Consider the following 27,983-nt stretch of genomic DNA (forward strand, 5'->3'; position numbering starts at 1 on the left):
AACACACAGAAACATCAGAACATCAGAAGGACAGACCAGTCACAACAGAGTACAGGTAGTATGGAACGTTTTACCTCTCCATTCAACGTTATATAATGTAACATGTTTATGTAAATTCGTGCATTTGTCCGCCAAGAATTTGTACATGATAATTCCAATTAATGTTAACTTCAGTAAGATGTACTATGTTTTACACTCCTTTTATGAACATATTTGATTGGCGGTGTTGTCGGTAGTGCAGGACATGCCTACTCTTTTAACGAACATCTGCGGGTCATCACTGATTTTCGGTGCTCCATTCATATAATTTTCACGGCCTTTTACGCCGAATGGAATCTGTTCCGGCAGATAATCGAGACAATATTCTCTTGTGTTGATATGTTATAATCGAGACTCAATATTCTCTTGCGTTGATATCTACAATTACATATGGTTACCTTTAATTCACAGAAGATGACAGCCAAAATTTGTCTCCTCCTCTTTGGAATACTGTCATACGCAAATGCATGTGAGTTGTTTACCTTATTATTTCTCCGTCAAACATCAAAAGCAGATGCATGTGAGTTGTTTAGCTCATTATTTCTCCGACAAACATCAAAAGCAAATGCATGTGAGTTGTTTAGCTCATTATTTCTCCGACAAACATCAAAAGCAAATGCATGTGAGTTGTTTAGCTCATTATTCTCCGACAAACATCAAAAGTAAATGCATGTGAGTTGTTTAGCTCATTATTTCTCCGACAAACATCAAAAGCAAATGCATGTGAGTTGTTTAGCTCATTATTCTCCGACAAACATCAAAAGCAAATGCATGTGAGTTGTTTAGCTCATTATTCTCCGACAAACATCAAAAGTAAATGCATGTGAGTTGTTTACCTTATTATTTCTCCGTCAAACATCAAAAGCAGATGCATGTGAGTTGTTTAGCTCATTATTTCTCCGACAAACATTAAAAGCAAATGCATGTGAGTTGTTTAGCTCATTATTTCTCCGACAAACATCAAAAGCAAATGCATGTGAGTTGTTTAGCTCATTATTCTCCGACAAACATCAAAAGCAAATGCATGTGAGTTGTTTAGCTCATTATTCTCCGACAAACATCAAAAGTAAATGCATGTGAGTTGTTTACCTCATTATTTCTCCGACAAACATCAAAAGCAGATGCATGTGAGTTGTTTACCTTATTATTTCTCCGACAAACATCAAAAGTAAATGCATGTGAGTTGTTTACCTTATTATTTCTCCGTCAAACATCAAAAGCAGATGCATGTGAGTTGTTTAGCTCATTATTTCTCCGACAAACATCAAAAGCAAATGCATGTGAGTTGTTTAGCTCATTATTTCTCCGACAAACATCAAAAGCAAATGCATGTGAGTTGTTTAGCTCATTATTCTCCGACAAACATCAAAAGTAAATGCATGTGAGTTGTTTACCTCATTATTTCTCCGACAAACATCAAAAGCAAATGCATGTGAGTTGTTTACCTTATTATTTCTCCGACAAACATCAAAAGTAAATGCATGTGAGTTGTTTAGCTCATTATTTCTCCGACAAACATCAAAAGCAAATGCATGTGAGTTGTTTAGCTCATTATTCTCCGACAAACATCAAAAGCAAATGCATGTGAGTTGTTTAGCTCATTATTCTCCGACAAACATCAAAAGTAAATGCATGTGAGTTGTTTAGCTCATTATTCTCCGACAAACATCAAAAGCAAATGCATGTGAGTTGTTTAGCTCATTATTCTCCGACAAACATCAAAAGTAAATGCATGTGAGTTGTTTACCTCATTATTTCTCCGACAAACATCAAAAGTAAATGCATGTGAGTTGTTTACCTTATTATTTCTCCGACAAACATCAAAAGTAAATGCATGTGAGTTGTTTAGCTCATTATTTATTCAATATATATTTTAGCTTACATTTTCACAATCGTTTAAGTTCAATGCGCTTACAATGCATACCAGAATGGGGGAACCTGCTTTCCTTAGAAAATAAAGTTGAGTGGCATTTTTTGCTGTAAGTATCATTTCAAAGACACTTACCAGCACAACAGCAAAGAAAATTTCAAACAGGTATATATTTTAAGTTACAGCTGCAGATCATAGATAGAGCATGCATTGTAATTGACATTTTAGTCACAGCGAAGAGCATCAACCAGCTCCAGGATATATATTATATATATTTTTTTTATGTAACGCCGCAATCAGCAATATAACAGCTATATGATGATGCTCTGTAGATGCATAATGACCCAACACACAGTAAATAATAAACATACTTCCAAACCAGCAATTCATTGATTTAGCAAGACGTTACCGTATTATGCAAGATTATCACATTGCCCTACAGGTGAAACGTCAAATAATGTATATCATATTTGTCCATCATTACATTTTTACATCATTATCAAATATCGGTCATATACCTGAAACCGAAACAAAGCGTGCTGTGAGTTTCCCAGTTTGCCAGCTAAATATTATGTGACTTCATTGTTATTTAGCAAACAGATCTGACATTTTGTGACTCACTGCTTTGTTTGTATTCAGATCCAATATGCTACACACGAATTTGTCTAAACGGAGCAACTTGTGACGGGAATTTGGGTTGTGTGTGTACAGCAGGGTATACTGGAAAAGTGTGTGAAAGTAAGTATGAAACATGTGTTGTACATCTGTTTCAGGCAGTCCTACCCATGTCCTCGAAAATAAAATGTTCCGCTGAACATTACACTGTGTATGGGTTGGTTTTGTTAATGACGATATCTGTCGTTAGAGACAATGTCACTGAAAACACGAACTGCAAATATCAAAATACAGAAAACTCAGTAACCTGAATGCCAACGAGACCAATGTGATATCTTGGTAACCAAAGCCAATCAAAATCATGGGAAATTGAAGATGAATCATTTTCTTCATCATCTTTACCAGATGTTGCAAACTTAGAAAGTGGGCGTCACTGTTATGGCATTGTACAATTACTGCTACTATTGATTTCAACTTCCATTATATTAGCTCGTGTACTGTCATAACCTTGCATGTTATATCTGCTGTAATCTTCAGATTCTATCGTCTATCTTAGTTAGCCAAGTGACCAAACTAAATCCAGATTTCTGGCCAACTTACCTAGTCCTCTTCCACAGAACGAGGTTGTCTATTTAAGTAAAACTTCGATTGTGGTATCTATGTAATTAAAAACACATACATTGAAATGGCAAATTATCATGATCAGGTTTACCAAGGTGTTTTTCTATTTAAGCTTCTCTCAGGGATTGCCTGAGTGCACCCCAAGACTGCCACCTCAAAGCTTCCTGTGTCAATACTAACGGGTCCTATGAATGCCAGTGTTTACCTGGCTATAACGGAGATGGAAGATCTACTTGCAAGGCTGCTGGTACGTAGCACTGATGCATTACTTGTGGCTACATCTGATGATGCGAAAGGTTACGTTTTATACATAAACTATATCATGCAAACGTTTTTAAACAAGACTTTTCATTTGACACGTCCAAACACCTTGCGATCTGATAAGCCGAACGATCATTTACTTTTGGCGTCTTTCTCTGCTCTTACAACATACAGTCCATTTTGACAGAATGAACGAAATGTAGCAATCGTCCCAACTGACATCCAACCCTCAATATGAACTGGAATATATCAGTCTTCATGTAACATAACAGGTAAGGAACAGTGTCTGATGATTGTTTTATAGTGTACTTGATTGCAGAAGGTTTAAAAAGCCCTTCTGCCAGTGTCTCTAACAGCGCCCCCTTGTGATTTCCTTTACAGACAGATGCCTTGAAACGCCTTGTCAGAATGCTGGGATATGCACAAGTAATGCGACCAACTTCTATTGTAGATGTCTGCTCGGATATTCTGGTCCTTTGTGTGAAAAAAGTATGTAATAGTGCGCCAGTGAAGAAGATGTCCCTAATATAAACCTTTGGTCTACACTTGTAGATATACAATGTGTACAAATATGTACATACATGTAACGAAGAAATCTTTTCATATTTTGTAATGCCAGTCGCATATTAATTGGTCACAAACTGTCAATCATCAGCCCCTCTCCATCTTACAACGTTCTTACAGCTGCATCCCAAAAGTTTGTTCACCTCAGTAAGACATTGTAATCAACCAACTTTGGAGTGAAATACAGAGAAAACAACAAACATTTTTATCATTTGATCATTTTTATTCTGAAAGTACGTTCAATAATGAGTGTGTCCACCTTTAGCAGTGACGACTGCATTCACTCTCTGGGTCATGGATCGGTATAACCGTTGGAAGACCTCTTTTGGCAAAGAAAACCAATGTTTTTGGAAGGACTTCCAGAGCTCCTCACTCGATGTTGGCATGTCCTTGGCAACACGTTTTCCGATCAAGTCCCAGCTATTTCAATAGGATTCACGTCTGGGGAGTTCCCAGGTCATGGTAATACTTGTACTCCCTTTCTTGCCAGGAAATGTTGGGTAGATCTTGAATTGTGTGCTGGAGCGTTGTCATTTTGAAATATGAAGCCCTTGCCTGGAAACATGAGACAGTTGCCATGTTCTACAATATCATTGATAATGTAGTTTTGATAACGTTCACTATTCAATGTCCCGGGGACTTTCTTGAAGATTCCTGGACCATTTTGTGAAATAACCCCCCAAACATGAACCTGGGGTGGGTGTTTGACGGTGGACTGAACACATTGTTTACTGAATCTTTAATGAATAAATCTTCGAACCTTCATACGTCTGCGATTACTGAAACACCTGAAGATGGATTCATCTGAAAATAACACCTTCTTCCAATGTGGCAGACCAAAACGTCGAACCTGTTTTGCCCATACAAATCTGTTTTTACGTTGACGTTTATTCAAGAGGGGTTTACGGCAAGGCACATAGCATTTTAGACCAAAGAGCATAAGTCGTCTTGAGATTGTCATCCTACTGATTGTTCTACCCAGTGATTGCTTTAATTTTCCATGAAGAATGTTGAGCGTTGCATACCTATCTCTTAGACATGCTTTGCGGATTATTCTGTCTTCTCGTACAGAAGTACATTTCGGTCTGCCAGATCTTACACGGTCGTTAACGCTGCCTGTTGTCTTGTACCTTTGATAGAGTTTAATCATTCCTCTAATTGACACCCTACATTCGTATTCTCTTCTCAATCTTCTTTTCACAGTCTTCTATGGAACCCCAAATCTCTCACTGATAGGTGACACATGGGAAAGTGGATACAAAACTTAAATATACATGTAAAGTTGGCAAATTTCGGTTAAGTTTGGTACATTTGCATATAAGGTTAGTATGCATATCTAAAAAAAACAATAGATTGGAAAATAAAATAATCTAAGGTATCAAAACACAGTACTTAACTTTAAGAAAGTGAAGTGAACAAACTTTTGGGATGCAGCTGTATACTACTGCTGTACGTATCATATCTATAAGTTGGCTTAAGGTGATAATCGTTTTTTTCCGTCACGTGTACGCAAATGATTAAGTTTATATCCTAACCGAAAAAGTGATCAACCTCTTTTTTTCTAGTATGTTTACTGTAGATTTCCAAATCAGCTCCATTTGGTTTGTTTTCTCACACATAACTGTTTTATCGACTTGCTACAGAACTACTGCGAAATTGAGTGTTTGAAACTAAATAATCTGATATTGGTCAAACAAAAAAGTGGTTGATGTTATGAGAAACGTCCGTTGCTGTTATGGTACAGACATATCAATGAGTAGTTTGATGGAAACAGATGGAATTTAGTCGCCCCATTTGATTGCTGGGGACCTATTTTAACTTGGGGCTTCACGAGACGACGAAGCAATTGTCTTATTAATAATCCTGATTCCCAAACATATCATTGCTGGAAATATTTACATACCGTGTTATCACATGTTATCTTTATAGAATGCGAGCAACAAAAAATGGACATTCTTCTCATAGAGGACGTCTCGTCATCAATCTCTAAAGAGGAATACAGGAAGATTAAGGACTTTGAAATAGAAATGGTCAGTTATTCCCACATAAACTCCAGCATTGTGAACGTGGCTCTGATGGTGTACGCAGGAAAGGCGAGACTGGTATTTCCCTTGAATGCATACAGTGACAACAAGACAGCAGCTGTTAACGCTGTTAACGCCCCACAACTAGTCGGCGGTTCTACATTCCTCGGCGATGCTATCAACCTGGCTGTATCCGATGTGTTTGTGCAGAGCAATGGCGACCGTCCAGATGCTGAAAATGTTGTTATCTTATTTACGGATGGCAAAAGTAGTAAGAAGTCAGCCATCGATAAGAACATTGGACGTCTGCTCACAGAAGCAGCTATTTACGTCGTTCCAATTTCATCAGATACTGACATGGTTGATATAGCCGAGGTAGCTGCAGCCCCTGATGAGGAACATGTCTTTTCTATGAGCAACCCTCTGGCTCTTGATGAAATCAAAGAAAGAACCATCTATGAGCACTGCGGACGAGACGTGGCCCTAATGGAATAGTCTTGAATCGGATGCGCTTTGTCATCATTAAAGAGAATGAAACGATCTGTAATGCTGTTTAAAAACAGTTGCGATGATAAATAATGTGCATATTACACTCTCATGATGTTGGTTTTCTTTGCTTAATAAACAATCCCCCAAAGGAGACATAGATATCACAACACTATCAGAACATGTTTTATCTCTTATTAACCCTTGGCGTTTGGTGAAATCAAGGGAAAAACATTTATGAACTGTGTGGAAAAGATGTTGGTCTTGCAGAACTGTCTCCAAGATGTATTATTTAAAACAAAAATGTCCCATGTGTCTAGCTACTTTAATACCAATGTCATATGCACTACCGGATGAATTATATCACTTACTGCTTGAAATATAACATATGCAATGCGCCTATAAAAACGGAAGTCCCATGTTACATCTCTAGCTACATTAACAAGAAGACTTACTTTTCTTACACACCTGTGGGTGAGAAACCTATTTGAGATAACTGGTATCAAGCATATGTGTGAGATCGAATTCCGGGCCAGTGATTGGCTACCTCATGGTGATGACCTGGGGGTCAGATGATGACGGACTACTTTCCTGAGTGTAAGTCATTCATTAGTTTCTCGTGCTTCGATCAGTCGAATGTTCACCTACGCCTGTATTGAACAACAGGACCGTGTAATTAATAATAAAAATAAACAAACTCGTCCTCGTCTGCGAGTTTGTTTGTTATTATTATCAGTTACATTATCTGTTGTTATGTCAACATTATCGTTTTTTCAGAGTGTAAACCCCCTGGATGCCACAGCGACACAAATTACTGAAAGTGACTGAAAGTTAGGTACATTGTAAATCTCGCCAAATCACAATTCACGGCGTTATATAAATATCTACTGTGTGTTTAGAAATCTAAATATCGGATATTTACTCGAAAAATTAAAGTAGAAAAATAGCATATTAGCGATCACGGGTATCAACTCACTAAAGATAATTCTGAAACGTCGCTGATAAGCCTAGAATCGTTTAGAATGTTTTGGAAAATACGCATACACGAAGGTCGAAGTGTAGGTTCCGCCATTTTGGATTGTGTATACAAAATGCCGGTTATGAGACGCCTATTCGATCAGGTATATTTCAAACTCAGCTGCTATACATGCATCCCTGAATTCCTCATACAGTTTCGAAACAATGGATAAATGGTCTTTGTCACCAATGCAAAGTGAAATAATGCAAAATAAATTAGGTATGGAAACGAAAACTGTGCTCGGGAAACTGTATTTGCTGAAATGTAAACAAAGCAAAATTCAGATTTTACACTGTGCACCTTTTTTAGAGGTACTTTCGTATAATTGTTGCATACATTGGCTCGATAACGCGTTTGAGAATATTCATGGGAAGAGTATCGTTGCCCTCATTATGGAATTACACATATATACATTACAATGATGTGGTAAATTCAACAGAAGCCGTAAAAGTTTCCGTCCTGTATGACGACATGACTGACGCTAAATCACGCACAACGATGACTGTAGTTATTTGCATTTCTGACTAATTCTCTTTGTTACATTGGAAAAAATGGTAAACAAATAACAGGACGCAGATTGTCAGAATGTTTCTGATTACTTACGTGACACATTTATGTGTATACGATCCCTCAATCAACGAAAACCTCCTCTGGAAATCCCGCGTACTGTTGTCAGTGAACACGCCATTTTATAAAAGTCGGTCACCGGTAGTGATGTCATACGGAAGTAAACATTGTTGTGCATATTTGGTAATTTCTTTAAGGTGCAAACTTTCAACTTGGCACCCAACGTGTTCGTGGTTTTTGTCTAGTTTGCATTATCATCATCGCCCTGATAATCCACAGATATGACGGAAACCTTTTTGTGTAGGGTCACATTATTTATGAGTAGTAAGCAGCCCATAGGATGACGTCACTTATGACTGTGGTGTTATGTATCAATGCGCTACTGCAATCATGAGAATAGACAAAATTCATCGGTTCGATGCTAAAAAGGTGCGATTTTAGGGTGTGTAAGAAACAGATTATTGCACTCGTGCCTGTCAGATACCATTGATCTTACAACTCGTTGTTACAAAGCGTATCTTACTTGCTTTCGCTTCGCTATCCACTTCTGGTTAAATAACAAATGCCGCCAATCCAGCTACTTTCATGAAAGAGGTATATGTCCTTGATATAGAACTTGAACTAATCCCATGCCTGATTATTTTTATGAGTACTATCTCTTACAAACACGTCATACAAAGGTGTTTCAGTACACATAACCTTAACGTAAAAGCCATACAAATTGAATGCCCCACCACAGTGATGATATATAACGATTGTCATCCTACCACAGTGAACACCTCTTGAGTTAACCCAAACATTACACATTTTCCGGTGCCAATTTGACCTTCAAAATCAATGACAAGAACTAACCATCATAAAACCTTGAACTTATATATCGTGGTACCACCCTAATGGTGACGTATACCCTGTTTCGTTGACATAGAGTAAATGCTTCTTGAGTGTCGATGATGATCTTAACCGGTCCATGAGTCAAATAAATTTCTCAGGGCTATAACTTGGATAGACGTGATATGCCATCCCTGTGATGACCATGCGCCGCGTGGTTTCGGAAAACATATCCCTTACGTGGTTATTTACATGGGCCTGCTACTATTACTACAATTGGGAAAAGATGTGCTGTCTGGCGAAAACGTATATAACGATCTGCGCGCACCTGTGTGCTCTATCTACGGACCACTGAAGCGATCCAGCCCTGGAAGGGATAATTGGAGGTGGGGTTGTAGAAAAATAGCAGAAAAAACCCACGGACCTGTTTTTTCTTGAGCAACAATAACTTTCTTAGCTTCTCGAAAAGTTGAACAAGGAACTCCTTTGAAAATACACTTGGATTCTAAAATTCCAGATTCAGCTAAATATTTAATTAAAGGAAAGTTTATTCTTTGATTTTAGTCTTTGCTGAAATAATTGGCCTAATAATCATGAATGTCTACGATTTTATGTTATTCGTACCGCGTTTAAGTTTATTATTTCAATTTGTTATTAATTCCTAAACTTGTAAATACCTGATGTGTGTGTTGGCTTGTATTTATCTTTATGTAGATACAACATAAATTTAAATAACTGATATTGATTACTCAGAGACCATACAATATAAATAATACCATATTATAGCTAAAAAGGATAGAAATATCATTAAACCGCCCACATGCGGGCCACTGTAACTTGTTAATGCCCTCATATTGCTTGACGACGGGCCATTATCACGACCGTTATTAGGTGGCGTCATAGGGTAGGGATAGTGACGTCACGTTTAATAGTGACGTCTTCTGATTTGTTCTATGACATTTCCATATTTTTTAAAGGGGGTCAGATACATTAGTGTTGATTGCAGTTAATGTTTAAAAACCGATATTGTTATTTATTCTTATTTGAAAACAAATTCCATCCATTTTGGCTATAATAACGGCAACGCTATTTTTCAGGGCATTATCATTTGCAGAAGCCCTCTGTCTTTTCAACTGCCCTCCTTCGTCGGGCAGTTAATGGAAGACCTCGGGCTTCTGCAAATGATAATGCCGCGAAAAAATAGCGTTACCCTTATATTAAAGTAACACTTTTACAAAACCCATCTGTTTATGTCAACACTTGTGATCATTGAATTTTGTTGTTTTAGAGTGTATGCAACACAAATTGTTTATGAATACAGAATATATCAAAATGCTATATTTTAAGTGTGTGACGAATCAAGACGAAGATAAATACGCAAAACAGATATACACAGAAGTATGAACCACTGAGCAAGTAAATGTAACGCTGTGTGACAATGGTATGTCAAATGAGTTTTGTTTGTATTCATATTTCCCTCTCAAATTGTTTGATAGTCATTCACTCTCCCCAGTTCAAGCCTCTGTCTGTGGATGTCCCGCTGCACAAGTGCAATGTCCTTCGGGTGTGGCATCTCACTGTCCTCTTATATACACTGACTTGATCGTGGGGGGCACGGGTGGCCCAGTCGTCTAAGGCGCCGCAATTCGCTGTGCAGAGTTGCGTCCCTTGGGCACGCCAGAAACCTATGATTGTGGGTTCGAATCCCGGTTCGCCACGATTATGTTTCAAGGTTTGTCAGCACCATACCCGTGCTCGTGGGTTTCACCGAAGTGGTAAACGTCTGAGACCTGCATCACTTCGGGCTTTCCTCCCACATTAAGCTGACACGCCGCGATATAACTGGAATACTGTTAAAAGCGGCGATAAACCCAACTCACTCACTCACTCACTCACTCACTCACTTGATCGTGACATCCTTTCATGTTCTCCTAGCTATATAGACCACACCAAACACTAATAATCATCTAAAACAAACGCAACACAATATACACTGGAACGGCTGTGAAGAACACGGCAGTTTATTTACGTCACTCCATATACCATTATTACATATGTTATAACAAATAGAATATAACATATCGAAACATACAGATGATAACGGTGGCTGAAGCCCGACACGCAAAACCAGAGATACAATTTTTGTGAATACAAAAAGCTCTGGAACCGTGTTCTCCCTACGAATGCAACAGCACCAGTAGGTGGGGAGTATACAGTATTTGAATTACTCTTTACACACGTCAAACATACTTTTACAAATACAAATTATACACAAAAATCCTTATTTTACTCATCTAACATGGGTCACACATACCCAATACAGCAGCATCATAATGGTTCTGCCAACCGAACATTTCCAAGACCAAGTATTCTAATGGCTCTGCAGCCTACCGTACATTGTATAGCCAATGAATTGCAAACATATATACAAAGTATTCTACAGGTTCTGCAGCGTCAATACACATGTGATAGTAAACACAATTATACCAATAAGTATTATAACAGCTCTCCAGCATCATCAACATACATGGCCAGTCACCAGAGACAGATGACCATAACAGAATGTGGCCTCACCGCCACACGTCCACATCTAAAACGAAATGCCTGAAACACAAGAAAAAGATATTAGAAACGGAATAATTAAAAAGCAAGAATCAAACATCAATAAATTAAATGTTGTTAATTGAATTGCCATGAGAGCAGGCGAGAGAGGCGATATAATAAAATCCTACCCTTATATACCTCCAAATATCAGCGCCATCTACTGGCATAATCACCTCCCTTGATTTTAGAACATACCTCTTTGAGAAAGTAGATTCCCTCGAATTCAATACGTCAAACGAGGGAAACATCATTCTCTCTCCCTCGGGAATTGAAATATTTCTGACACTCGTTTCCTCAAATTAGTATGAGCAAGCATGGATTACTGTTAAATACTGAATAATAGTGATTGGTGGAATGCACTGTGTTCTACTCAAATGACAAAACCCCCAAAACCTCAAAGTAACCCCATGACTCTGTTTACTTTGCAATTGTTGCTACGTAATGATGAAACATTGTCTGAAAAACACTTGGAGACTATTTAACACCCTTCAGGTGACAGTGTAAACACAATCAGCACAACGTTAAGATGAACGTTGGCGTTCAAAGTTTGTAATATCGTATACAAACTTTATGTTTAATTTTGTTTTAATGTCAACAATGTTGATACAATATATGAACATGATGATATAATAAATACCCCCAGTTGGATCTAATACTAGGTCTATACACTCTTCAAAAAAAAAGAAACGCACAGGTAGTATGTAGTTCATTGAACCTGACTACAAAAAAAAATCCGGAATATAAATTGGATTTATGTTATTGGAAAATGTTGGTTGGCCTGATATTCGAAAAACGGTGCGTCAAAACGCAACGCATCCATCGTCGATTTGCAATGTCTTAAACGGCATTGTTTTCACACTTGTTCAAACATGCGATGGAGGAAAACAGTAAAGCAAAAGGCACGTGCAAGTTATGGCATTCGTAACTCGTGGTAGTGGCTATAAAAAGGCAGCATAAGCCAATAATTTGTCAATCAATGGTCAGCATTTTTCAATGCCGAGACTTAGCGCTGCCGATCGGAGCATCGCCATAGGACGTATCCAAAGAGGGGAATCACAGTCTTCTGTTGCACGCCACTTCAACGTCCATCACAGCAATATTTGCCGCCTTTGGGACCGATACACACAGTTCAATTCCACTGCAGACCGTCCGAGAACCAAGAGTTACCACCCCTGCACAGTATCCTACATGCGAATGTTCTACCTACGTCATCGCAATGCCACAGCTACGGAGGCAGCAGGACGCATCACTGGTTTGCGAAGGATATCGGACCAGACTGTCAGGAACCATCTTCGCGAGGCTGGAATACAACCCAGAAGACCAGTCATGGTCCCTGTTTTGCAACAGATCCATCGACAGCGACGCTTGCGTTGGAACTTGTGAAACCAGAGACGAGTGTCAATGAGAACAAGTGACTATCGAGCTCCAAAATTCTATTTTTGTATCTATGATATTTAATTAAATATAATAGGTCTCTTGTGCAGCATGTCAAGATTCATGAAGAACTAGATTAAATTTTGTTGATGATTCTGTACTGCTGGACGGTACAGAAATGAGTGGCATTGAGCGAAGTGCCAGATCAAATCGGCCCAGAGTAAGACCACTGCATCGAGTTCATGTACCGTGTGTTGAATCCTTCGCTTGGGTGACGTCGGCTGACTTATAAAGTGGAACAGAAGGCTAACTGTTTGCTGCTGAAGACCAGTCACTTCCCAATTTTGCTTCAAAATGTAAAATTAATGTGAAATGTATATTATGCAATGAATCTAATGAGACTGCCCAACACATTGTCAGTGGATGCCCAACTTTGGCACAAACACAGTATCTTAATCGACACGATGTCGTGGCTCGATCATTTTATTACCGTCTTTGCCATGCTTGTGTTTTTGACACAGGTCCATCCATGGTACGACCTGATTTTGTCCTTTTTGTTAATTCCAATGAAATCATTTGATAACATTTAATCTTTTGTCCCTCTTGACACTATTGTGATTGACAAGATTCAGGAAAAACATGGCAAATATGTTGAAATATGACATGATCATGACCGCCGTCTAAGAAAAGGACAACTGCTGGATGACATAAACAATCTTCAGCTATGACGTCGTTCTGGTGTTACCGAACGATATTATACCACAATAAGAATCGAATGACGTAAACAATACATTTGAGTGCGTGATATTTGCATAAGTGCACAAATGACTTTTGTGAACTTAGTTATTTCTAACCCAGTAGAGGTTGTCAAGCGTGCTTGGATATAAACATATAGTTTTCATTTCTAATAATACTATTTACCATCCCCAAACATGGTTTGATCTCTTTATCATATAATGTCATTCCACAGTTCTGTGCTTGAAAAATATCTTCTTGGAAAGTAAAGTGGAACATGTTTCTTATGCATTGGCGTAACTACATATAGGCAAAACAACAATTGCCTGCACACATTGTTTATACTTGCATTTCGCGGCAATCGATCGGTCTGCCCTCTAGAGTAACGGCCCTTTATCAAAGGGAAGCTACTCTTACCTTTGTCTGTGAGACGTGACGTTTATTGACAGAGTTTGCCTGTCCTGTCATAACGTTACGAAGTGCAGTCAGATGAACACACAGCGACAATACAAAACAATTAACAAGTAAGAAAGGTAACAATTCGGTTGCCAAAGTTGCCAATACTTGTAAAATGCCTCAGCTACGTCATAGTTAGACACTGATTTTTAGCATTTTTAAATAGTCTTTTGATAGCTATTATCCAAGTAGTTTCTCCAGATTCCCGATAGTTAATTCTGACTCGATCGCCTAGGAGACGCCATGTTTGTTTGTTAACACTGATAATAGTCCCCACTTGACCTTTGTATTTGCATATCGTTTTAACCGTTGGCTTTATCCTACCAAGAACCCTACCCATAATATGATAAACGGAGTCTTGCAAAAGAGTGATACTTAATCTATATAACTCAATATTTTCAAGGCCAATAAAAGGTAAATACAAGACATTCTTACTGCGCTACCTCCACTACACGAGGAACAATGTGTGGTGTGCTGATCTACTGCATCCATGCTCTGCAAGAAAGGTGATTTTTCAAGGTTTCTTCAGTAATGATTTGTTGCGAGCGACGGTAGACTTACATTTGGTACAGTTAAGTGTAACTACATCTTAATCTACTCAACTGTATTCACACTGCCTCATAACGGCGTATATGCTTGTGTTCCGTGTCGATTCCCAAAATGAAACTATGTGCTAATCCAGAAATCTGTACGTAAAAATACTTAGCGTGAAACCAACAAACAAACAACAAGTTGTAACAAATGTATTACAAAATCCAAGTTTACAAATCAATACAAATTACAATGGATTGGTTGTGCAATATTCAAAGGCAATATGTAATACGATGGCAGTGATCAGTATCAAGTTAAAATATACACTGGTGATATCAAAAGTCAGTGGCAAAGGTATGTGTTCACCCATCGGTGACAGTGGTCAAGCTTCCGAGACGGGCTAGGCAGTTAATCAGGGATGATGCATGATCCTCACATGAAGGCGGGTACCAAAGCGATAAAAAAGCGTGAGTAATACGTAAACACGCTCGTGTGTCCTTATATACAACCTACATGTACCTACAGCTACGGAAAATTCCATGAACCTTCAAGACAATACACACCCTACTAGTATCTAAATATTGTAACTTCCTGACAACTGCTTAGATTAAATGGCACTCCATTCCTGATGACTAACCATTGCCCAAATACAATGCAATGAGTGTCTACCGAATCTCTACAGAAACCAATGTTAAAGAACAAAATACATTGACATATAACAATACATATACCTTCTCATCAAAGAAGTTAAATCATTAAGACTTGAGTTAGGTTCATTTCTTAATTTATTTATGACTCGATGGAAGGCGGTGACCAGGCGTGTCGATGAATAGTTGTTAGCAGAACGGGTGTTTGAGTGAGTGAGTTGGGTTTAACGCCGCTTTTAAAAGTATTCCAGTTATATCGCGGCGTGTCAGCTAAATGTGGGAGGAAAGCCCAAAGTGATGCAGGTCTCAGACGTTTACCACTTCGGTGAAACCCACGAGCACTGGTATGGTGCTGACAAACCTAGGAACATAATCACAGGCAGTTTTATATTCTACATTTCTGCATAATTGTCAGAGGAAGGCCTAGTGCCGCGAGGTTTTCAGAATTTGAAAACGTGCGTCATAAAAATAACTCGGCATCCATGGTGTTAATCACTGCATTGTCTGGTCTAGACTCGTGTATTTACAGTCCGACGTCATATAGCTGTAATATTGCTGAATGTTAACAAGCAAACAAACAACCTACCTGAACAATTTGGGTTCATATGAATAGAAAAACGCTCTGTTTTTTAGATCCTATGACATTTTACACACCGATTATTCAACGACAACACAGCAGTTGAAGTATCGTTACGTTCAGCAGTACTTTCTTCATGAGTTTACGGTCAGAGGTCTAAGAGGTAAACTTGGATTGCATCGTCATAAAAAATGCATGGCTTCATATGCATGATATATACGAACTAACTAATTGCTGAGCAAAACTACCGAGCGGGAAATATTTACATCTGTAAGTAAACAGTTTTAACACTTTATGAAATATATTATTGAGTTGTTTGCAAACTGTGCCGACAATATTTATAGGCAAAAATGCCATCTAACATTCCAACCCTATTTAATTTAATGTGAAATGTATGATTGAGTGAGTTTGGTTTAACGCTGCTTTTAACGGTATTACAGTTATATCGCGGCGTGTCAGCTAAATGTGGGAGGAAAGCCCGAAGTGATGCAGGTCTCAGACGTATACCACTTCGGTGAAACCCACGATCATGGGTATGGTGCTCATACACCTTGAAACCTAATCGGAGCGAACCGGGATTCGAACCGACAATCATAGGTTTCTGGCGTGCTTAAGGGACACAACTCTGCACAGCGGATTGCGGCGCCTTAGACGACTGGGCCACCCGTGCCCCCCGGACAGGATAGCAGTGAATATTATAGGAATGGATCAATAGTATTTCAATAACGATATCGGAGAGTTGGTGTCGCTAGTGTACATATGTTAATCTCTCATTTTGATAAAAATGAAGTATTATTATTGGTTGAGACAAATGCACCTGGTACCCTACTCCCAAGCGTTATTAAGAGGTGCGTTCGACGAAGCCCTACCCGGTGGCTATGCTCATGTTTGAGCAGGGCAAGGTACAGCACTACTCGGAGCTACCAGACAGCTACATGAAGACCTTCACCTTGCAGTAACATCTACAATGGTGCCATGGAAACATATGTGGCGGTAGGATGTCTTTATTCGACAATGTACACCAGGTATTGATAACCAATAAGTATCAACATGTGTAGTATCATTTCAGATAAAGAAACATTGCATTGTCAACTCAAGGTTTGTTATATTAGGTGTTGGTCTTCATCCTCCTGTTCTTTTATGGGCACGATCAGGATGCTAAACGATGCTAAACCTATCTGAAAATAAAGTTATAGTTACGCGTCCTTCCACATAATGGGGACAGGTCGTTATTGGTTTGTTGAGTTAGGTCCCTTTTTCGGAATCGAATCCTATATTAATTAGCACTGATAGTGATTATGGGTAACCGTATATGGTTCAATATTGACCGTTTCCCTTCGTAATAAGAATATATCCTAATATAAGTAAGACATGGAAACTAAGAGTGTATTGATCAATGAGTATTTTAGAAAATCTGTTAAAAACAAAGACCTCACGTGTTTTAGATATTCACTCACTCATTTGTAGTTGTACGTGGTCCTGTGTACAGCACACAGATCACAAAATCAGGTGAATTTAAGAAACTATAGTCGTGGACAGAAGTTGGGCGAATGAGCCCTGAGACTTTCCAGAGCTCCTGTCCTGCCAGACACCTAACATGAGATGAATCCTTAGCCAAGTGAATTTGTTCGAAAGAAGTCTGTGTTCATCCAGCAGTGAATGGGTATGAATAGGATGGTAGCGCGACTGTTAACATCCTAGCGCCTCACAGGCAGCTCGGGTTGTAAACACCATGAAGAGCTGAGAATGAAAATCGAGTGCAGACTGACCGGGGTAATAATGTAGAATACAGCAAGAGAGATTGGGGGATCCTGGCACAGTCAGGCTTGTAGGGGTTATCATCAGCTCAGGGTCCTTGTCCCCTCTACAGTCCAGACAGCGAATGGGACTTCTCCCAGGAAGCCCTGCTTAGATGAACCCACCCAGAACTTTTCGGAGAATGTGAAGATTCCCCAACACTGCAGGCCTCTGCATTACCTACATTGTCAGAAGGGCTGTATTCCTGGAAGCAAACCCTGGTACTCTTCCAATGTCAGTCAGCAGATTGGGAGGTACCAAACCTAAGGCACCGATAACAATGGGGAGCAGGACAACTTGGTACTTGGGATGCAAGCGTGACATTTCGAGGTCTGCATATTTGCCATGTGTTTCCTGAATCTTGTCAATCACATTAGTGTCAATAGGGACAGAAAATTCAATAATATAAATGATTTCATTGGATTCATCTAAAAGGACAAGATAAGGTTTGCTGCGGTATATGGGCCTATTCAAAAGAGTTTTGTATTAATAATTTTCCTTGACGCCCTCTACATATTCTGGGTCGCACCATGGACGGACCTCTGTGTCAAAACCACAAGGATTGCGAAGACGGAAATAGAATGATCGAGCCACTCCATAATGTCGCTGAAGAAATTTTGTTTTTTTTGCCAAAACTGGGAATCCACTGACAATGTGTTGGACAGTCTCATTAAATTCATTGCATAATCTACATTTCATATTTACAGTTTAAAGGAAAAGTGGGAAGTGACATTTTAAAGCAAAATCACAGATTGATGGTTTCGAATAGGACGTGACTGGTCCTGAGCAGCAAACACAAAGCCTTCTGTTTCACTTTTCATCCAAGCAAAGGGCTCTGCAGGGTTGCTGATCCTCTACACACCGTACATAAACAGGGGGCACGGGTGGCCCAGCCGTCTGTGCAGAGTTGCGTCCCTTGGGCCGAGAAACCTATGATTGTGGGTTCGAATCCCGGTTCGCCCCAACTATGTTTCTAGGTTTGTCAGCACCATACCCGCGCTCGTGGGTTTCACCAAAGTGGTAAACGTCTGAGACCTGCATCACTTCGAGCTTTCCTCCCAACTCCCTCACTGTACATAAACGCGATGTCGTGGTCCTTCAGATAGCCCCTGAAAAACTGAGCCTGAGCGATTTGATGTGGCACTTCGCTTGGTTGACACTCATTACTGTACCGTCAAGCAGTACAGAACCATCAACAAAATCAACATTGACATTGAGATTATGTCCCACATCCCTGGCTCGTTTATCATGAGTCTTGACATGATTCAAAAGAGGATCATCAGATAAATGAATGTGTACAAATGTGAAGAGCCTCTACGTTAATGAAACCACTCCCTCCCATTAAAATTCATAAATGTAAGCGATTAAGACAGGAGCGAGGATGGTGGGATTGTCTGCCATGATTATTCTTGTGAGTTTGTCAATAGCCTTAATTTCTATTTTCGTCAAATCAACATCACCAAATTTTAAGAATACGAACGGGCACAGCAAAAGTATTTGTGACTTTATCTTTACTACGAGGGTTCAGCTCTGAGGGTTCAGATTTTTTGTCTCTGTCTGAAGTCTTTCCGTGATATGGGCATTGTGAAGTCTGTCCCTAACCTATATCCCTAAGTACGTATTGGCCTGACCTTCCAGAAGATGTTCAATAACTCCTCCGTAAAGTCTCCCCTCTTCTACCTTGGCACGTTTCAGATGAAGCATGTTGCATTTGTCGAATCCAAAGGATATGCCGATATCATTGGAAAAGGACTCGACAATGAGAATATGTTTTTAGTGTGGATCCTCCGTTTGGCAAGAAGTTCAAAGTAATACATGTACAGTAGGTGAATAAGGAGTGTTGGGGATACGTGCTGAGGAGGTCCAGAAAGATAACCTTCCTCTTTGCTAAGCAAAAAGCTTAAATAATTTTGTGACAAGCAAAAAAGCAAACCACTAAAAGAATCGCTCTGAAATATTCCCCTACTAGAAATGTGTTCCGAAGTCACCACCTGTCCCTGCGAAGATATCTCAAGTTGAGTTGACCAGCAAGTCATTAAAGACTTCAAAAGTAGTCGCTCCGGGAGGTCAATCCATTCCAGTGGCTTCAAAATCCATTTGTGAGGTACAGAACCATAACCTTTTCTCTTTCGTCTATCCAGCACATTTAGAGGATACGGTGGTAAGTTTTAGCCTTATCGATGATCATTTTGTGAACTAGCAATTTATCCTTACAACCTCAATCCCTTTATTGTTATTATTATTGATAAAGAGTACGCCAATAGTCTTCTATGGGGATGTACAACAACGAATTTATCTGTAAAGGTGATTTGCTTCTCCGTTTTCATAAATTTATCACATCACGGTCAAACTGTAATTAATCCTGGTTGTATTGGTAGCGGTGTTACCTTGTAGTTATATGATCCAACAACACCTCTTTTATTCTTTGCACCTGTTGCGGTTCAACAAAGTATAAATATATGACCAAACTCAACCCAATCACAGAAAGTTGGAACAACAACACAGACCAGTCGCAACAGAGGAGAGGTAATATGGAACCTTGAACTTCTCCATTATTGTAACATTCATCAACGTTATAGAATGTAAAATGTCAATATAAGTTAGTGCATTTGTCCACCAAGAAAAACAATATGATAATTCTCAAGCCTTCTTCAATTACAAGTGTTATACCAAATATAACTTTTGTTACATTTGACCACTTTCTAAATGGTATTGTGAATTCATAGCTCTCGGCCATGGGAGACGTGCCAATTTACACTTGTCAGAGGATTTCACAAAGTACGTGATCTAGAATAGCAGTTGTCGGACTTTCATTTTGTGGAAGCCTCGATGACTGAGTGGGTTAGATCGCTGACTTTATGTGCTGTCGATTAGGTGCCTCACTCTTGCAGTTAGGGTTCGAATCCCGGACGGGACTCAACCCCCAAATGTACGAGAATCTGTACTTTACTAAGTGTTATCCCAAATATAACGTTTGTTACATTCAATTACATGCCCAATGTTTCACGTGAGGTTTCCACAAATTCACAGAAGATGACAGCGAAGATTTGTTTGCTCCTGCTTGCAACACTGTCATATGCAAACGCAGGTGAGATGTAAGCCTCATTATTTCTCTCACAAACGTCAAAACCAAAAGCTCACATGAAACTTAAACAGACCCATAACACTGCTAAGAAACCGCTTAATTAAATATTCACAATACCAATTATGGGTTATTTGTTGCAGCTGATGCATAATTTGAATCTGTATTTGCTCGAATAAATGCACCTTCATTTGCTGTCAATATACACTGATGCGCATAACAATATATTTTCACAATCGTTTAAGGTCGATGCCTTTACAATATTTGCTGGAATGGAGGAACCTGTTCCATTTTAGAAAAGACTAATGCACTGCAGTGTAAATGTCCCCCTGGTTTCCACGGATTTGTTTGCGAGAGTAAGTATCATTTCATAGACTCTTATCTGCTTAACAAGAAAGAAATGTTAAGACACATATATGTCATAAGATACACAGCAGCGAACGCACACACATTGTATTTGACATGCTAGTCATGACGAAGGACACCAACGGATTGAGAAATGAGAAATTAAGCAATATACCAGGTATATGAGGGCGGTTTGTACATAATCGAGGCTAGACCAGACACTTCAGTAATTGACATCAGGAGCATCTATCTTCGCAATTGATATGCATCAAGCAAGTCAGCTTGTCAGATCACCCGATCCCGTTAGCCTCTTACAAGCATGGGTTGCTGACTCGGAACTACACGAATTTTAGTAGTCTTAGATTATGTAGATATGAGAAAAGCTATCCATTCAACCCCTGTGCCTCTGAAAAGAAAACTTGAATATTCAAAGACAAGACAAGACTAAGACAGAGTTTATTTTCACTAACACTGAAGCCTATCTCATATTTTAGGAAGCTCATGCAAGAATATGGAGTATGAATATAAATAAATAAATCTGTATTTAAAGTACGTTGTAACATTGATCTTCATGGTCAACTTTGCAGCCTCCGATTCGCCATGCACACGACAACCTTGCTACAATGGCGCAACGTGTGTAGATGGATCCGGAACAGACTACAGGTGTACATGTACAGATGGGTTTCGGGGACAACATTGTAATGGTGAGTACAATACAATACAATTCCAAAAATAAAGTACCACACAAGTCTCCGTTAAACACACGTGCCACATTTATTAAAACAAGCAAAAACCCCATCACATCTAATATAACGTGGGACAGCAAGCCCACTTGATGAGTATGACCTTGAAGAATGTCATGATGTTTAAAACTGCATGTTTATGGAACATTGGTATCTTCAAAGGGCACATTAAAAAGTAGGACATATAGGCCATCGTGCAAGCTATGCTATTGAAGGGTCACGTGACGTTGTTGAAATGTATACATTTATCTAAGTATCTCGATCATAAGTTGGGTCGATGTCCCTTCACCGGAACTGGTCAGGGATAACGTCACGTCCATCTTAAAGTTAATGTATGCCGTCAACGCCAGAGAATAACATATCTTGAATATCTGTAAAACAGATTCCATCGGGCATAATAGGTGAAATGATAAGGGAAATTATTTGAATGAATGAGTAATGACACTAGATGTTCGCAAAAGGGATACGTACAACAATTGTTGTGTACATACTCATGTCAGCTATTCAATATTTTCAAAACTGGGCGATGTGTTCAATAAAGTAATAGGTTTGGTACCCGTGGTGATTCTAAGTTGCTACGAGGCGACTAGATGGATCGGTTTGTTAACTCGCTGACGTGGATTACGTTTCATCGTACCTATTTCTCGTGTGAGGTTGCTTACAAAACTATCAAAGCACATTAGAAGGGTGATCTCCACTGAAACGTTCTATGTACGTTTAAGATCTCTTTTAATTTGTTTATGAACCATTTAAAGTGTTCCCGCAATAATGCGGCAATTTGTACATGTCCTCAACCATGTCTACCACAAAAAAAATACATTTTACAAAGGCCCTGATTTGTGTGATGCAATTTGAAATTTTCGACTGAGCATGCAACATTGTACTTCAAACGTTGTGAAGGCTAGAGGTGCGGGGCTATTGCTCAAAGGGAAAGGTACGATTTAAGAGTTGTGCCTACAGTCCCTCTGATTCTTTATGCATACATTTTATATATGGAACAGATGTATTTCACTGGATACAACATCTATTTCATCATTATTGAATGTCACATAGAAATCTACCTGAATGTGAAGTAAAAATTCTTCGCCACTTTCCTGTACTGATTTTGTCAGTCTGAACATAAATTTCGAGTTATATGCATACAGAAAAAAATACACATCTGAGATTTACTGACTGGTTGCTTTTATTGTTTTCAAATCCAGAGACAGATTGTTACACACGATCATGTCGAAACGGAGCAACTTGTAACACCATGCTTGGATGTATATGTGCAGCAGGGTATACTGGAATTGATTGTGAGAGTAAGTATGAAAGCATTGTACATATGTTTAAGACAGTTCTACCCATATCCTCGGAAAAAGAACTGAACATAAGGTATGCATAACACCGTGTATGCGTGGGTATTGCAGGAGACGATACCCGTCTTTAGATACAATATCTTACTGTTGGAACTGCGTTTTGGGGGTTACTGAGCCCTACTACAGTTACTCATTTTATTGTCGTCCCGTGTCGTCATAGGCAAGGTAAGCCATGACTTAGCAACTCGCTTGGTCAGAATCAGGTCATCTTGGTCAAGGAGTGATTGGTCTATTGACTCTTACTCTTAACTGCCTCTATCAACATTCATATACCGGCCCTTGCACACAAGGACTGGACACAACACACGGGTTATACTCGCATACTTTTAATAACGCTCCAGTCCATCTTCAAATATAACTTCTACATAAGACAGGATAGACTCGTCATAGCCCGGACAAACGGAGTGATCTCGATCTGCCTCAGTCGCTGCCAAAACCGCGCACTACCACTAGTGATTAACGTATCTCATTCAGGGGGTCGAGTCTAACGTTCCTTTGTCACATGTAACAATGCCTCATTTGTGATTCGTTAAAAGTTAGATCTGACCCTAAACTCATGTGTGTCGCAATCGGACAAATACTGAAGCCTACGCGCCAGATTGGGCATCTCTCTATTGGTTTTGTAATTCTCTTCCTGATTCTACAAATGAAAAGTGTCTTACCTCATTCACAATTCATTAGCTAAATGACAATAATGTGGAAACAATCCACTGATAACTATGAAATGTCTCATTCTGATGATAAATGTGAAATATCATTTCTCTATTAATTGATTTCTAACTAATATCTCTGTCTCCAAACTTAATGTATCATGCAACTACATCAATGCAGCTATCAACGGTTTAATTTGTTACAATTTTGTTACCATTTGGTAATGTTTTTGAGACGTATTTTAATTTCATAACAGTATAGAAATCTATGCAACATCATTGCTAACAAGACCTATATAGTGTCTTGGTCAACGAAGCAACAAAACACTGATTTCTAGTTTCCAATCAACCCAAGAGTCCTTTTCTGCTCATCGATACTCATTAAACAACTAACAATTTGGATTTTAGTGAGTTTGTTGGTAGGATGAAACGCATATACGTATTTTTCATACACGTAGGTCACATTGATTGTCCATCTATCAGGTGCTCATAAAGCATTTTTGTTTAACTGTACAAAATGTTTACGCAATGCCACGGCTGGCTGAACATCAACATCTATGGGACGTGGGTATTTTTTAAATAGAGGGAAGTAACGATTAATGCGCGTGTTTTCACATGTTGTTATAAACCTTTTGTGGCAGCCTACCATAGCTGTACTGCCATAGCCGGCAGTTTGTGCAGACCTTTGCCCCATAGAAACTGTTTGGGATGAGGTGGAACGACACCAGCCGGTAACGCTTGCTCAATTGGGCCAGTAATTTGTTTCACGTTTGGAACAATATCCACCACACTGTTTTTAATCATCTAATGTCTCCAATCGGGGTAACGCTAAATATTGACATTGTTTATTGAGTTGTTACGCCTCTCCTCTTTTAGGGGTCGCTCTGTCTCCTGTTACCAGGTATGAGTTCTGTCAACGAATTGTTAATGATAAAACATTGATCAGACGAATGACCGAATATGATATTTATTTTTTTAAAAACATAACATTTACACCATTTACATTTATGTGAAGTACACTTACTTTTTACCTTCAGCATATATCGATTTATACATGATGCAGAATTAAGTTTATGGCAAGAAATAGTATGTGTCCTTTTTGCTGACGCGTGAAATATTCTTGTTAATATCGAATGCATGCAAATATTACTGATAACTGTTGACGTTCTTGAACTTGGGTTTCCATGAATCAGGAAATATTAAATTACCCGTTTCCTATGGATATCTGCAATGGTTTGTATTACCTGGAATCAGATATTTTCTTTTTTTTAATGTTGTTTAGTGACAGCAATGTACATGTCACTCAATTTAGTTGATTGAAGATTTATTGTCTCAGGCTACGTTATATTTGGTTAACATTTGGATAACTTATCAAAATATCAGGATATATAAATGTTGGGATGTTTAAGTTTGGTTTTCATACAGTTGTTTTTCATCAGAAACAATACAGCCTCACGCTAGTGTATATTTGGTTGACACTATGTCCCCTGTTGGCTGCGATTCCAACTTGAATATCTGTTGTTATTTTTTTATATCCCATTGCGACGCCATTCCTTTTTTTGGCAAGACAATGAACAGCTTTGTAACACGAGTGACAAATCAAAGAAATTGAAGATGACCCATTTGTTTATATCTTTATTGCATGTTGATATACCTGCTCAATGTATGGAAGCAGACAACCTTCACCGGACGATGCACACTTAGAAAGTGAGCGTCACTGTTATAACAAATGAATGTATATATACTGCTTCTATTGATTTCAACTACCATTAAAGAAGCTCGTGTGTCGTAACCTAACATGATACATCTGCTGCAATCGTCATATTATGGAGGAAATAAAGAACATCTATCTTGGTTATCCAAGTGACCAAACTAAATCAATTGATCAGACTAACTTACGTAGTCCTCTTTCATAGAACAAGGTTGTCTATTTAAGTAAAACTTTGAATCCTTGATTAGACAGATGAAGATTTTGGTATCTATGTTTTTAAACAAACATAAATTCAAATTGCAAATTATCATGATCAGGTTTACCAAGGTGAAATACATGTTTTTTCTTGTTTTAGCACCTCTCAACGGTTGCAGGAATGCAACCCAAGACTGTCACCCTAAAGCTTCCTGTGTCAAGACTAACGGGTCCCATGAATGCCAGTGTTTACCTGGCTATAACGGAGATGGAAAATCTACTTGCAACATTACTGGTAAGTGATGCTGGGGCATAACTTGTTGCTACATCTGATATTGCCCATGATTTCACATAACTGCATTTACAACTTTGAAGTTGTTTGTCAAAAATTCCTTTGAGACAAGATAAGGTCCATAATACAAATATATCATGCACACGTTTTTAAACTGGAGTAGTCATTTGAAAATGAGACAAAGATGACTACAACGGCTCAACATCTTGAAATTAAATAGGCTCTAGCATCAAATCGTCCGTACAGATAGAAAGAACGAAATGTTACAATCATCCCATCAATTATCTAACTCATGTACTCAATATGAACTGTGGATATATTAGTATTCATCAGTGTGAAAAGAGTGCAACAGTCATGATTCATTTTAGTTTTTTGATCGAAAAATGTTTAAAAAGCATCTTCTGTCAGTGTCTCGAAAAAGCGTCGCTTGATATTTCCTTTACAGACAGATGCCTCGAAAAGCCTTGTCAGAATGAAGGAATCTGCACAAGTAATTCGACTAACTTCAATTGTAGATGTCTGCTCGGATATACTGGTCCTATGTGTGAAAAAAGTAAGTAATACTGTACCAGTGAAGGCCAACTGGTGTGGCTTAATCAGTTTAGGTCCACAACACCAACCTATTTTTCTCACTAGTAAGTATACAATTTGTACAAATATTTACATATACGTTATGAAAAAGACTTGTTTATTAACATCAATCGCAGGCTCTCCTCATTCTGTCAAGTTCCCATTCTACTTATGTATCCATCATATCTATCAGTTGACTAAAAGAGAGATTGTTTTCCGCCAGGTTTATTGTATATAGCTATCTTAAACAAAAAAGTGACCAATCCCTTTTTCTTGAATTGGTAACTATAATATGCTTACAATAGATTTACAAATCAGCTCCATGCTGGCTAGTGTTTTCTCACACATTCGTGTTTTATCGACTTGAATCCGAACTACTGCGGAATTGAGATTTTGAAAATAAATAATCTGGAATTGGTCAGGCAAACATGTGGTTGATGTTATGAGAAACGTTCGTTGCGTGTGGTACAAAATGTCAGCCTGACCACAGATTGAATTTAGTGGCCTCTTATGATTGCTGGGGGCCTTACAACAAGAAATATTTACATGCTAACACTTGTTATCTTTAAAGAATGTGAGCAACAGAAAATGGACATTCTTCTCATAGAGGACATTTCGACATCAATCTCTGAAGAGGAATACAGGACGATTAAGGACTTTGAAATAGAAATGGTCAGTTATTCCCACATAAATTCCAGCATTGTGAACGTGGCTCTGATGGTGTACGCAGGAATGGCGAGACTAGTATTTCCCTTGAATGCATACAGTGACAACAAGACAGCAGCTGTTAACGCTGTTAACGCCCCACAACTAGTCGGCGGTTCTACATTCCTCGGCGATGCTATCAACCTGGCTGTATCTGATGTGTTTGTGCAGAGCAATGGCGACCGTCCAGATGCTGAAAATGTTGTTATCTTATTTACGGATGGCAAAAGTAGTAAGAAGTCTGTTATTCATAAGAACATTGGAAAACTTATGACAGAAGCAACCGTTTTCGTAGTTCCAATTTCATCAGATATCGACATGGCTGACATAAGCGAGGTGGCTTCGTCTCCTGATGAGGAACATATTTTTGCTGTGAAGAATCCTTTGGCCCTTGATGAAATCAAAGAAAGAACCATCTATAAGCACTGCGGACGAGACGTGGCCCTGAAGGAATAGTCTTGATTCAGGTGCTCCTTATCATATTCAAAGAGAATGAAACGATTTCTAATACTGTTTAACAGTTGGAATAATAAATGATATGCATATTACACTATGATGATGTTGTTTTGTTTTGCTCAATAAACAATCACCCGAAAGAGAAACATATATTACTACACTTTTAGAACATATTTTCTCTGCAAGCATCCCTTGGCGCATGGTGAAATCAAGGGAAAATATCTTGAACTGCGAGACATCTTTACAATAAAACATCAATGCC

At 38.8% G+C, this 27,983-nt stretch overlaps 1 protein-coding gene across 1 annotated transcript; it reads left to right on the plus strand.

The window, feature by feature from the left end:
- Nucleotides 1–27,780, plus strand: LOC124111297 (transmembrane cell adhesion receptor mua-3-like). The gene is made up of 14 exons (XM_046470957.2): nt 1–55; nt 451–508; nt 2,549–2,647; nt 3,258–3,392; nt 3,788–3,895; nt 5,900–6,488; nt 19,392–19,422; nt 20,534–20,702; nt 20,942–21,052; nt 21,629–21,745; nt 22,987–23,085; nt 25,859–25,993; nt 26,436–26,543; nt 27,132–27,780. Exons 2-14 carry the CDS (start codon nt 454–456, stop codon nt 27,719–27,721), a joined length of 2,346 nt encoding a protein of 781 aa, XP_046326913.2. The 5' UTR covers nt 1–55; nt 451–453; the 3' UTR covers nt 27,722–27,780.
- Nucleotides 27,781–27,983: the final 203 nt, after the last annotated feature.

The sequence above is a fragment of the Haliotis rufescens genome, unplaced genomic scaffold (genome assembly GCF_023055435.1).
Source record: "Haliotis rufescens isolate VD_foot unplaced genomic scaffold, xgHalRufe1.0.p SCAF_15, whole genome shotgun sequence".
NCBI classification, from domain to species: domain Eukaryota; kingdom Metazoa; phylum Mollusca; class Gastropoda; order Lepetellida; family Haliotidae; genus Haliotis; species Haliotis rufescens.

What these genes read in the sequence shown, in the direction of transcription:
- LOC124111297 (XM_046470957.2), top strand. Translation starts at nt 454, where the DNA reads ATGACAGCCAAAATTTGTCTCCTCCTCTTTGGAATACTGTCATACGCA. An exon ending in ACTGTCATACGCAAATGCAT is followed by an intron (nt 509 to 2,548) that starts GTGAGTTGTTTA and finishes GTTTGTATTCAG; the next exon opens with ATCCAATATGCTACACACGA. An exon ending in ACTGTCATATGCAAACGCAG is followed by an intron (nt 20,703 to 20,941) that starts GTGAGATGTAAG and finishes CAATCGTTTAAG; the next exon opens with GTCGATGCCTTTACAATATT.